At 50.2% G+C, this 12,815-nt stretch overlaps 3 protein-coding genes across 3 annotated transcripts; 2 read left to right on the forward strand and 1 right to left on the reverse strand.

Annotated features, from left to right (window-relative positions):
* Positions 1–3,807: 3,807 nt before the first annotated feature.
* UHO2_06319 (uncharacterized protein) lies at positions 3,808–4,578 on the forward strand (the record flags this gene model as incomplete). The annotated part of the gene is made up of 1 exon (XM_041556327.1): positions 3,808–4,578. The coding sequence occupies one exon, from the start codon at positions 3,808–3,810 to the stop codon at positions 4,576–4,578; it is 771 nt and encodes a 256-aa protein (XP_041412261.1).
* Positions 4,579–9,007: 4,429 nt separating this feature from the next.
* On the reverse strand, positions 9,008–9,319 carry UHO2_06320 (uncharacterized protein; the record flags this gene model as incomplete). Its single annotated transcript, XM_041556328.1, has 1 exon — positions 9,008–9,319. One exon carries the CDS (start codon positions 9,317–9,319, stop codon positions 9,008–9,010), a length of 312 nt encoding a protein of 103 aa, XP_041412262.1.
* A 1,089-nt stretch (positions 9,320–10,408) lies between these two features.
* UHO2_06321 (uncharacterized protein) lies at positions 10,409–12,247 on the forward strand (the record flags this gene model as incomplete). The annotated part of the gene is made up of 1 exon (XM_041556329.1): positions 10,409–12,247. One exon carries the CDS (start codon positions 10,409–10,411, stop codon positions 12,245–12,247), a length of 1,839 nt encoding a protein of 612 aa, XP_041412263.1.
* Between the last annotated feature and the right edge of the window lie 568 nt (positions 12,248–12,815).

Raw genomic sequence — 12,815 nt, forward strand, 5'->3', positions numbered from 1 at the left:
AGAGCATGGTCGTAGTGCAGTCTCCATGGAGACCATGGACTCCTATGGACTCACATGCAAAGGAGGACATGAGCCACATGTGAGGAGGGCCAGGCACAGCCACGAAGAGGACCAAGCTCAGATGGTTACCACTCAGGGGCTCGAGAGACAAGAGTCAAAGGAACTGTCACCAGTCAAAGGAGAAGGAGCAGTGTATAGGACACTAGCAGGCAGGTCCTGAGGAAGAGGAGCAGTGTCGAAGGAGTTGACACCAGGTCATGAGGAGGAGGAGCAGTGTCAAAGGAGTTGACACCACTCAAGAGGCACAGGGGTGCCAAGCAGGAGAGGCCCCTGAGCAGTACTCGATGAAGAAGGTACTCTCTGGAGAGAGAGCAGGAGCAGCATCGCTGGCAATGCTGTGAAGAGGTATATAACCATGCTTTCTCATCATCATAGGTCGAGTGGATCCTCATCCACTCTACTCACCATACAACTAGTCAATACTTTAGAAACATAAGTACTCATTAGTTACAGTCAGCATAGCAGCAATCTATCAAGGTTGCTCCTCATCGTAGTGTGTGTGTTGTATCACCACTACCTGACATCCATAGGCGCCCCATAGCAGGTTAGCAGTCCAGATATAGATAGAACCAAAGGCAGTAGTCCACTGCAGTCCGGGGATCACTTCAAGCATCAAAGTCAACACACTGGACACTCATGTTGATGCCACCAACCTTATCACCAACACCATCAACCTCATTATCATCAACACTCACCAACCTTATCACCAACATCATTAACCTCATCATCATCAACACTCACACCAGACCTTGGTGTCATCATAACCGAAGCATTGATATTGATCGTGCCAAGCTACCCCTGAATGGAGTGTCCACAGAGGTCAGCCGAAACCTATGATAGTATATACAACGAATGCCACCTGCTGTCACTGCGCAACTTGATAGTTGCCAAGCGACATAGCTCATCAAGACTGATACCGAGACAATAGCTGTCGCACAGTTTGATAGTCACTGAGTATCTCGACAGACTGACCTGGGTTTCAGGCGCGAGACCCCTGACATTAGAGTGGATCGTTCAAGCAGCTCCTCACGATCCCCATGACGGACCCAGACCTCAACAATAAGCTCGATACTCAGTCAACACACTGGACACTCGTGTCGGCACCATCAACAAGCACACTCACACCAGACCTTGGTGTCAGTATGAAGTTCCTATTGTTATTGATCATGCCGAGCTACCTCTGGACAGAGTGTCCATGGCAGTTAGTCAAGACCTGCAGTATCAACCACTTTATCACATCTTCGGATGAGAAAAGTCATAGAGGCCTTCTAAGACAGATCTCGATGGGAACAATAATAGAAAGCACTCTATCACATATTTCGACAGGATCTGTAATAGACGCATTTCTATTACAGGTTTCAGGGTTCAGGTGCGAGACCGCTGACATGTTCAAGGCGGTCAGCCAAAACCTACCAGAACGAAACTGTCTGGTTACTTTCAGTTGAAACATACCAAGTTGATCTTACTCAATCGATCTCACCGAAATCAATCGGAAACACCCAATCTGGTTTCAGGCGCATGACTGCTTACACAGGCACGACATTTCCCCCTTCGGACGATACCGTGTTGAGCTTCTCTTCCAGATCGGAAGCTTCGTCCATCATTGAGTCCTGCATGACATTTCCCCCTTTGGACGATGCCATGTCCAGCTCCTCTTCCAGATCAGAAGCTTCATCCATCATTGAGACCTGTATGACATTTCCCCCTTCAGACAATGTTGTGTTGAACTCCTGTTCCAGAGCAGCAGCTTCCAATTCAAACCACCTTGGATCCTCAGTCATGAAGTGGAGGATGCAGGTTGGATCCTTCTCATTGCTGATGAACAAGGTCACACATGTTCTCATTTGCCATTCAAGCTTGAAGCAGCTACAAAAGGGGCTGAGAACATGCATTGCATGGTAGAGTGTGGCAACACACTTGATCATGATAGTGAGGGGTGTCACTACTTGCTTGACATTTGTCTTTCTGGTGTATTTGAAGATCAGTCTGGCCTTTGGTTTTTTTGGTGTACCATAGGTATTTTCATTGATCAATCAACAATAACAGTTTTGTACTATGTCTGGAAGGCAAGGGAGGAGCTCCTTGATCACCTCGACGAAATATTTGTATGAAGAGTAGTCAGGGTTTGACATGTCAATGGTGAAACCTCTTGTTGATATCAGATTTTGGTAGCATATTGGCTAGTTGAGCTCATAACCTGTGGAAGTTTGGGTCCCAATACTGGCAATCAGGGAGAGTCTAAGTACAATGTCACTGCTGTGAAAAGACAGAAACATATATACTCAATTGACTGAAGGAATGTGGTGAGAGCCTAGTGCTCTCTGTGAGATATATATACATGTGAGCAGCACATGCTGAAGGTGGGAGTACTCCTACTTAATGATCTACCATGACAACAAGCAGGACTGTGTTGCACCCAATCTCTGGCAAGATTGGCTCAGCTCAATCTCTGATCAGATTGGTCATCTAACCAGATTGGCTCTGCCTGATCTCTGATCAGATCGGCCCTGCGTCATCCTTTGGCATCGCACTGGATCACAATCTCCAGCAGAACCTAGTGTTCTCAGCTTGATATCTATACATCTATGAGGTACATGCCAAATGTGGGAGTATCCTACTTCATGATCTAGCTTGACAACAAGTGGGATTGTGTTGTACCCAATCTCTGGACAGATCTGTTCTGTCAGATCCCTGATTATGTTTATGGAATCATATATCATCATATTAGATCGCTTCCTTCGGCATATTGACCTAAGAGAAGAACGTAGCAGTAGCCTCTAGCTCTCCGCTTGGTATCTATATACAATAGTGATATGTGGCTGAATGTGGGAGCATCCCACTTAATGACGAAGTATGTCAAGGAGCGGGACCCAGTCCCTGATCCCTATCGTATCGGTCAGCCCGATCTCCGATCAGATCGTCTTTCGCCGATTCATCGTCAGATCGTGTTCTACTGGATCGTCATTTTCAGCAGTTGAAGGGTGTGCAGCGAATAATTGTTGATCACAAGTATCGATTGCGATAAAAAGCATAACTAAGTACATGATGATCACCAGCGTATATATATTTCTCGGTGTTCTGTGTATACATGTGTGTTACAAGGACGATGAGACTGAAGCATGGCGTGGAGACTAAGGAGAAACTGTGTCGGCTATCTACAATCCGGCATGCCGATGCCGATCGCGGCAGCCGTTTCGGGTAATGTGGTATATACCCGAGTGAGTGAGGTCGGCGTTAATGTGAGCTCGGAGTAGAAGTTGCTTACTCGCGCTAGATCCCATGCTTTTACTGAAGGGTTCGGTTTTCTGAACGTAGAGGTTAGGTTAGTAATAATCTTGTTTCGAGGTGGCTTGAGCGCTTTTCGCGCGCTGAAGAAAGAAGAAGAGGTGACAGCAAGAAGAAAAGGTATAAGCTCCTGCTCTCTTACGAGGTTGTACGCTGCTCCCCTGCAAGGTCGACTGCGACAGCAACTTTCTCGCGCGCTACACAAAGGCAGATTGGCGTTTAACTCCCGAGTCGAAGCAAGCAAGCAAGCAAGCAAGCAAGCAAGCAAGCAAGCAAGCTCATCCTAGGAGCCGCTGCGCTCTAGGTAAATGACCATAGCAAGCCGCGGATTGCGAGCATCTAGGCCTCCAATTCCCACGCCACGCCAAGAAGCTGCTAAAACCACATCCTGGTTGCTCTCATTCTTCGTCAGCTTCTGACCAGGGAAGAAAAGAGACAATCAGCTGCGACAATTCGCTTCCGATGCATTCGGATCTGGCTGCCGAACAGCATGCGAGCGCTTTCCTGCAGGAGAGCCTGCATTTTGCAAGCAATGCTGACCATCGACGACCGCATGTGACACTGACATTCGCTCAGTCTCAGGATGGCAAGATCGCAGGCGCTGGCAAAACTCAGCTTGCTTTGAGTGGGTCTGAAAGCATGCTCATGACCCATAAACTCAGAACTCTGCACGATGGAATCCTGGTGGGAATTGGTACAGTCCTCAACGATAACCCTCAACTCAATGCACGCTTGCTCTCGCAACCGCCTCCAGTGTCGCAGTTGCCACGACCAATCGTTCTGGACTCGAGCTTACGAATGCCTGCTGACAGCAAACTCGTCCGCAACTACAATGCCGGTGTGGGTCGACAACCTCTCGTCTTGGCCTCGAATGCCGCTAGTGCGGGACGAAGAAAGGTGCTCGAAGATGCCGGTGTCGAGATCATTCAAGTCAGTCAGGAGGAGTCAAATGTTCTGCCTGATTGGAAGACGCTCTTGAAGTACATCCACGAGGCAGGCATACATCGACTTATGGTGGAAGGAGGTGCTGCCGTGATTGACAGTTTGATGAGGCAGCCACAACTCATTGATGCTCTTCTTGTCACAATAGCACCGGTTACAGTCGGTCCCCACGGTTTCGGCTTCAACTCGCAACTGCCAGACGAATTCAGACTCAGGTCTGCGAACCAATGGTGCGAACCCAGCCGGACTAAGTTTGGCAAGGACGACGTGGTGCTATGGCACAAGCGTTGACATCTCACCTGGTCTGCAACACCGTGAAAGCACTCTCAATCATTACAACATGCAAACCAATCACCTGCACGGCATGATCAGTCAAGCCAAGTCCGGTGCATGAAGAGCGTGCCGTCCATAATGCGAGCGTTGCATGGCCTATCGCGGTAACACTTGGGCCCAACAATAGAGCAAAAAGAAGGAACAATGAGCGAGCCGAACTCCAGCACTCCAGCACTCCAGCTGCAAATGACATTTGTGGCGCCGACACAATAAGCTATCGCAACCTTGTCGAATGATAGACGCACCAATCAACGACTCTCCTATCATGCTGCCTATACCTTCGTTCAGAAAAAATCTGGGTGCGAGCTCTGATGTCCGGGAACAAGCAGCGGTCCTCGTGCGTCGGCTGCGAGCTATCAGGCAGTGTGCTTTCACGTTGTTCAGATCGATGACTGACATGTGGCAGTGTTTAGAGCCCAACACAGGTGCCCCTTGCAATTGGTGGCCACATGTTCTCGCCAAGCTACAGGAACGGTACAGTGTACTGTCCAGTCGAGTAGAGACTAAGTTCTAAAAAGGTGCTTGCATCCAGGTTGCCGGTGGCTGTTCTAGACAGAATGCCGATGGATTATCCTTTGTCAAGCGAAAGCACGTCTCAGATGCCATCGTAAGTTCTAGCCCGATGCATCACCTACTGCTACTGATACAGATCCTAACCTAAGACGCTCCGGGACTGGACCGACCGGGGGTTTCATGGGTTTCATCGGCTGCGACCAGACCGAATCCGGGCTTTGTGGCGCAGATGACGTGGCTACGAGACTTTGATGGGTATGTTCAACCTGACATCATGCGTGCCGGACGTTCATAGAAGAGCGAAAGGTACGAGGCGGTGTTGATCAGCACAATATGGGCCTGGCATCATTGTTTCCGATCGCATTTGGTCGAGCGCGCGAACAGCATTTGCAATAAAGAACGCCAAGGACGATTCCGCAGCCAGAGCTCTTTCCTCGGCAATGACTGACGAGGAGGCTGGATTGCGAACTTGAGTAGTGTATGAGCAGAAGCTTGCCGCGCATCATACAATAGTCTTTCTCGATCGGGCTCTGCTTTGTGGCGCCCTAATGCAAAAAAAAATCACGTGGTCGCCTTGTGCGCACATGCACAAGCAGTAGCGCGCTCCTTGACTCGTCCTTCTTGATTGGGCCCAGCCAATGCACAATCGCTTGGTTTCCTGCAACCAGTCTCGGCAAAATCACACAAGCTGTCACACCATTCGCATTCCGACATTGGTTCCGAGGAAACGACTGTGAACGCGAACCTTTTGCGCAAAGTCTCGCTGAAATACAATGCAAACTCACAAAGAACCTCGGATTCACAAAGGAAGTGATGCATGCAGTGTATGTTGCAGTAGGCAAGCTATCTGCCTGTTGCCAAATCGATGCTAACTGATGCTTTTAACATTAGATCAACGGCAAGAGTCGGGAGAGCGATAGGTGGGGACACTAACGAATGGTGTGTTTGCTTCTACCGAACAACAATGCCGATGCGAAAAATGCGGCTGTGAATGGATCGATGGCCGCTATGAAAACGTGGCAACTCGAACCGGAACGGGGGAGTCGGATTTCTCGGCGGTATCGTCGGTGTTCAAATTTCCAGGTCCCTTAGACACTAAGTTGATGTGGGACCCGTCTACTCGTCTGTCACGTTGCAGATTCGAGGAGACGCTAGATTTGGAGAACAAAGGCGGAAGAAGGATGTCATTATACCGCTCTGTTTCTCGGTCTGGGTTAGGGTTAGGGTTACATCTACGTTGACGTGGTTTCAGGGCACATATATTGTTCTGTCTGTTTGGTTGGCTCGACAAAACCTCGCCTTCCCGGATCTAGCTTGCAAGCATGCAAGCTGGCCACTGTGCAAAAGAGCCAGAGAAATCTTGGCTTGATGCGAACCTCGATTTTGCCATTCCTCCCCTTGCGCCTACAGCAAAAAGCAGGAGCAGCCACCGCTCATCGTATCGAGACGTTGCGATTGAATGTTTGGGCGGCAACCGGCATTGGGCAAGGGTTTGTTGATGATCCGCAGGTCTAATGGCGATGAGGACTGCTGTGCTTAGCTCGTGCGAGCCAGAGTGACGCTCAGCGGAATGCCCTCTGCTCAACACTTGAATGGGGTGACTTGTTTTGGTGTGGCTGATGCTGCTGTTTCTACCCCTCGCGCATCCGAGAAGTTCTAAAATTAGGCTTGTGGACACGAGATTCGAGTTGTCCAGGAGGGCGGTAAGCAATAGGTTGGCCCGACTTCTCGGGACCAACTGCGTTAGACTGGCTCCTGCCTCTCTTTTTTTTTTTTTTTCTTTTTTTTTTCTTTTTTTTTTTCTTTTTTTTTCTTTTTTTCTTTTTTTCTTTTTTTCTTTTTTTCTTTTTTCTTTTGTCTTTTCTTTTTCAAATTCCGTCAGCCACTTTCACAATCCCGCTTACCCGAGGTTGGTAGCGACACCGGCAAATACCTCCGGGATAGAGTCATTGGCAGGCCGCTAGTCTCTCTGCTGGCGAGGTCGTATTGTCGGGATCAACCTTGTCCCGACACAGTCACCCGTCGGAACCCATTATTCTAGGCCGATTCAAAAGACGAATACTTGAGACTGAAACATGCAGCCATGCGCTCTTCGGATTCGGGGTGGCGCCGTTTTGCTGAGCCATTTATGCGACGTTAATCCTCTTAAATCCGTGGCATTGCATCACCTTGCCCTTCTGCGTGTTCCTGCTTTCCCATCTACTCTCTCCCATTAGTCCAAACACTGGAGTTGCGTTCATAGGCCGCAAAATCTGCATAGAAGCGACAAGGAGTCGCACCCAAAGTCGCAGTCAGAAGTCATTATTGAAGCTGCACTCATCGCAACAACAATACCCAAAATGACACAAACGGGGAGCAAAGTGAAACAGTTCGAATTTGTCGAAAAAGAAAGCAGCAAGACCTTCGAGCAGATGGCAAGTCGGACTCTCGCTTCTCGGTGCTGAAGAGCACCGAACCAGACCCGAGAAGAGCTCACCATCATGGTACAACAGATACTGTCCATCGAGAGGTGTTCGTTTAAAAAAGCAACAACCCAGGACTGCAGTTCAATCAGCTCAGTTCAGCGAGCATTGTGGTGTTTTTGGTTTTTGGTTTTTGGTTTTTGGTTTTTGGTTTTTGGTTTTTTGATTTTTGGTTTTTTTGACTTGCAAACTTGAACGACGCGACACGACGTCGCTTCGTACAGCACACACAAGTAATGCAGATGCTGTTGTGGCTATCGTTCTATCCTAATTACATAGTTTCGCCAGCGATCCTCTTGTCTTTTGTTCATGTGCTTCTTGTCCCCCCCCCCCCCTTTTCATCGTCGACCCAATTCCTTGTTTTCCTTTGGAAGTTTTGTCAAGCCAATGTACATACTCTATCGTACCTTGCTGTCCACTGTCCAAGTGTTAAAAAACCTGAACCCTTCCATCCCTTCCCTCCACACTCGTTTCCATAGAGATGCTTAATCCCCACTTGGCAGCATCCGACGGCACAGCCACGAGGGGTGTCCAGGTATCACCAACACCAAGGACCATTTGTTCGGTTCTGTTGTTTCCTATGCCCTTCACCGGAAGAGAACCTGGTGATGCGACGTGAGGGCTGAACACCGTCGTCGTCATGGACACAAAACTCTTGCCTCCATTGTTTCGCGCGATAGTTGCCTGCATGATCCACCTGTCATTGACCTACTCATCTGTGCTCATCCCGACCACCCGCCCACCCTACCGACGTGCCTGCCCATCAGCCTCCTCACTCAATCCTCGGCTCCGATCCGACCTACTCCTGGTCCTCACTTTCACCCACGCCTCCTACCCTTTCATCCTTTCCTGCAACCACAATCCCACCTGACTTGCATCTTTGGAATCTCCTCCTCCTCTTCCTCCTCCTCCTCCTCCTCCTCCTCCTCTCCTCTTCCTTTTCCACAGCCTTGCACCTGTGTATTTCGATCAGTTTTGGTCTTCCTGGACGCGGCCAGCAGTACACCTCGTTCTTTCAGATCGGTCTTCAGTGTTCCCACCAGACTGCTTAAGCTGCGCGTCCCTGCTTCCCTTGTTAGTTTTATCGGCTCTAGACTGCACAGATCCTTTAATTCTGTCGAGCAGATTGCAAAACCAGGAGTAGCGTCGAACAGGTTGCATACTAGATTTCACTTGCATTGTGTCTGCCCAAATCCGACGCTCCAGGCTAGGCGCTCCTTACAGGCTGTAGAAGCAGCTGCATTCTAGCCGCTGAAGTCAACTTTTCGTAGACTGTAGCTTATTGTTACACAATCATCATTCCTATTCATACGTCCTTATCTTTCATCTCCTTTGAAACCCGTCGCTCACCCTCCAACAACCTCATCGCTTAGAAGGCGTCATCATCTGTACTACTTTTCTGTCTTCCATATCTACCCTATCACGCTTCCATTACAGCGGCTAATACTGCTGGGCAAGCTCACTCGTCGATTCGCCGCACGTTCCTGCTCAAATCGCCTTGAGCCAAGCGAAAAGTTTGAAGAGCGAAGCGCACAGACTTCTGCCCACACGAACCACTCTTCGACGCTTGCTCGGCAGAACCGTTTCCGGTGCGTCTTGTCACCACCGACCGGCGTTCTTGCATTGCAACTACCACCTTCATCTTCACCTTCGCCTTCGCCTTCGCCTTCGCCTTTCACTTCAACTTCATCACCATCTTCGTCTTCAGCCTTATCTGCATTCATTTCCACCCTTGTCTTTCTGCTCCGAGAGAAACGCCCTCTGCAGCAATCCCGTCTCGACCACTTGGAGTCGGCTCTACGTCACCACCATTCAATAAACCGAACGGAACGGCACTGCTGACATGGAAGTAATTTCAAGGCCTTTATTGTAAGTCGGCCACCTTCCTTTCTCCCACATCCATCGTCTTTGTCATCTCGACGTGGGCGCAGAAAGCTTCATAAGGTATACCCCTTTTTTAGACCTCTGGTTGGCCCAGCAATTCGGTCGGTGGGGGGAACATCGCTACATGCCTTGCCCAAGTCTTGGCTGCAACCCCCATTGGCTGCGCAGTGAAAACTTGACAGTGCTCTTGTCGCAGTGCGCGGTGATGCTACAGGACGGAATGGCGACAATTGATGCGCATCGCCTTTTCCCCTTTTGAAGCAGTCGGTGCCTTTTTTCGACTCATGCGCCAAGCGAATGGTATTGTGGGGACAAGAATCTAACTCCTTCCTTCCTTCTTTCCTTCCTTCCTTCCTTCCTTCTTTCCTTCCGTACTCCATCTCACTCTCTGCACTTTGTGCACCTTCCACTCACCTCTTCGCGTTCATCCGTATGTCATACAACGCAACCACAAAAAAAGCAAGTATAACAAACCACAGCGGCCTAATTGGAGCATTTCCGAATCTGTAAGTATCGAGCTCGGGTGTACGTCTCCACATTCCGTTATGATACGCCCTTTTGTGAAGCCTTTTGTAGACGCAGTGCAGCGAGATGAAGAGGCGGCCGAGTCCTGCATTCGCTGTTCTGCGCTAAAGGCTTGATGCGCTTCGGCATACTCTTCTACGCATTGTTCTCGCGGCTGCTTTCTTCCGCACTTCACTCTCTTTCGTAGAATGCAGCAGGTGAATCTCTTCCTGCATTCTGGCAAAATGCATTGATAGTGTCAATGCATGTCTTGATATGATTAGGGTGCTGACATCTTTCTTCTCCTTACTCTTCCTTTATATGTATCGCATCCTGCTCGATGCTCCTTGCTCTCGTCTACAATGCTGCTACTCACACCTTGCCTTGCTCAGATACCAAGAGGCACAAGCTCGTTACACTCTAGTATGGCGCAACAGGGATATGGTCTCGGATCTGGGCCTTCCCGCGCTGGTCAGTATGATGATCGAGGTGCAGGACAGGCGCGACAAGGGTATAGCGATCTGACCTCAGGCGTGTCTCAATCAGAGACCTTCGGCCGCTACGCTCCCTTGTTGGACGGCTCTTCTTTGCTCCCTTCCTTGACATCGTCGTATGATCACACCAGCACAGGTAGTCGTGCGGATGCTTCTTCTAATTCCTTGCTTCATAGCATGCACAGCCAGTCCGCTAGTGATTCGCAAGTTTTGAGCCAGTACGGCGGCGCTCTTTCTCATCCACAATTGCACTATTCGGACGAGGCTCAGTCATCTTCGCACGCCAGCCAATCTTCACAACCTTTCCAGGAGCACCAGCATCATCAGCAGGGTCAGCACTACCGGTATCAACAACATAACTACCATCCTCATCACCTTCATCATCCATCGGAACAGCAGCAGTACTCGCTTGGCATGCAGATCGGGGGCGACCTGGTCAGCTCTCAACCGATGGGTATGCACCATGCTACGGCGCAGTACGGCTTCCATCCCCACTCGCCTCGCCAACCTCACTTCTCGCAAGGCTTGTCCGACGCGCAGCGCAAGGATTCAGGCCGTGCTGAAGCCGCCGAGCCGCACACACCTCGACCTCCGAATGCCTGGATTCTGTATCGCTCAGAAAAGTTCAGGGAGATTCAGCAGAGCCGCAACGAACGATCGCGCTCGGGGTCATCCGAGAAGCCGAAATCACAAGCTGAGATCTCCAAGATGATCTCACAGATGTGGCAGAACGAGACGAGCGTCGTCAAGCAGAAGTTCGAGGCGTTGGCTGATGAGAAGAAGCTCGCCCATCAAAGGATGTACCCGACCTATAGGTATCGTCCTAAGAAGAAGGGCAAGACGGCCAAGCAAGCTGCAGCCAGCCAGAATAGCGACCGCAGCCCTTCCGATGGCCACTCGCCTAGCAAGAAGGAAACTGATGGCTCCTTCTCGGGCGGATACCAGGAGCGCTACTCACCCCGGGGAAACGCTTCGTCTGCTTACATCGCAGATAGGAAGAGTGGAGCTGAAACGCACCGCCTAACGAACAATCAGAGTCCTTCGAGCATGCACAATCAAGTCGGCAGAGACTTGATTGCGCGCAAGACCAACTACGGAAACAGAAGGGAACGTGGTGACCTGCAAGCACCCATCCACTACGGTCGTTCAGTTTCGGGCAGTACCTCTTCGAGCGAGGGTCATTCCGTCGCTTCGTACAGCAACAACCGTATGCACCCGTACAGTGATCGACCTACCTCATTCATGAAGCAGGAAAGTCCTCGCCAATCCAACTTGTTCGACGATACGCAGTCGAACGCCTCGAGCTCTTATGCGGGCAGTCACTGGCCTGGCCCTGACGCGATGGCTGGAGGATCGTCTAGCAGCACTTATTTCGATGGCTCACGAGGGTATACCAACTTTAACAGCACGCGCATGCCTGCCCCACAGATGATGGGCTCAGGCTCTGCAGGAAGCGCGTCACTCATCCTCTCACCCATCTCACCACCTCAACGACAGCTGGTCCCTTCGCAACAACTGCCACATCCGATGGACGGCATGGACGGCAACAGCATGAATCTTGCCGAACTCACCAACGCCGGCAGTGCCACATCTGGCTACGGAAACAATGGAAGTAGCTTCCGAACAGCGCCTGTAAACACGCATACCGGTCGATTTGGACCGTCTCCCAACTTTGGAGACGCATCAAGGTCCGAGTTGCCAACAGGTCTCGCTGTGCCCGGAAGCAACGATGGTCTCTCGGACAACTTTGATCCTCACAGACGCATGTAGAGCGCTCGTTGACTCCTACAGGGATCTTGACTAGCATATGCTAGCAGTCAAGATGCCATGCTTTTATGGACACCAATGTGCTTCATCTTGTTTTCCACACATACACACACACATGGACAATACTCGAGTTCAGTGAGTTCGCCGCGCTCTATTTGTCTTTTAGCACACTCGCAATGTAACCCTTAAACCATCTTTTCAACTTCGGATTTTGGGCCAATGGCGACTGTGAGGGTAAGGGTTGGTGGAGCGAGGCCAAAGGGGTAAGAGGATGAAGAGGGGAGGCAAAATTGGGGATCGGCGACTAAAAGCTGCCGAATAGCGCCGTGAGTTACAGTAGCGTTACCGGGCTTGGCCAAGGCTTCGCGTGGCGACGACGTGCTGCATGGTGACTCTTGGTCAATTGACTGAAAATTGAGCAGGGTGTTAGGGCGACTTGAAAAACAATTTTGGGAAAAATCAAAGGCTGCCAGAAATCGGGAGATCGGAAGAGAGAACTCCACATTGTGGGATCGAAGGCGTGTGCGCAGCAACTCTCAACAAAGACCCTTGTCGTGTCTTGTTGTTCGTC

The sequence above is a fragment of the Ustilago hordei genome (assembly GCF_900519145.1).
Source record: "Ustilago hordei strain Uho2 genome assembly, contig: UHO2_contig_18, whole genome shotgun sequence".
Classification (NCBI taxonomy): Eukaryota; Fungi; Basidiomycota; class Ustilaginomycetes; order Ustilaginales; family Ustilaginaceae; genus Ustilago; species Ustilago hordei.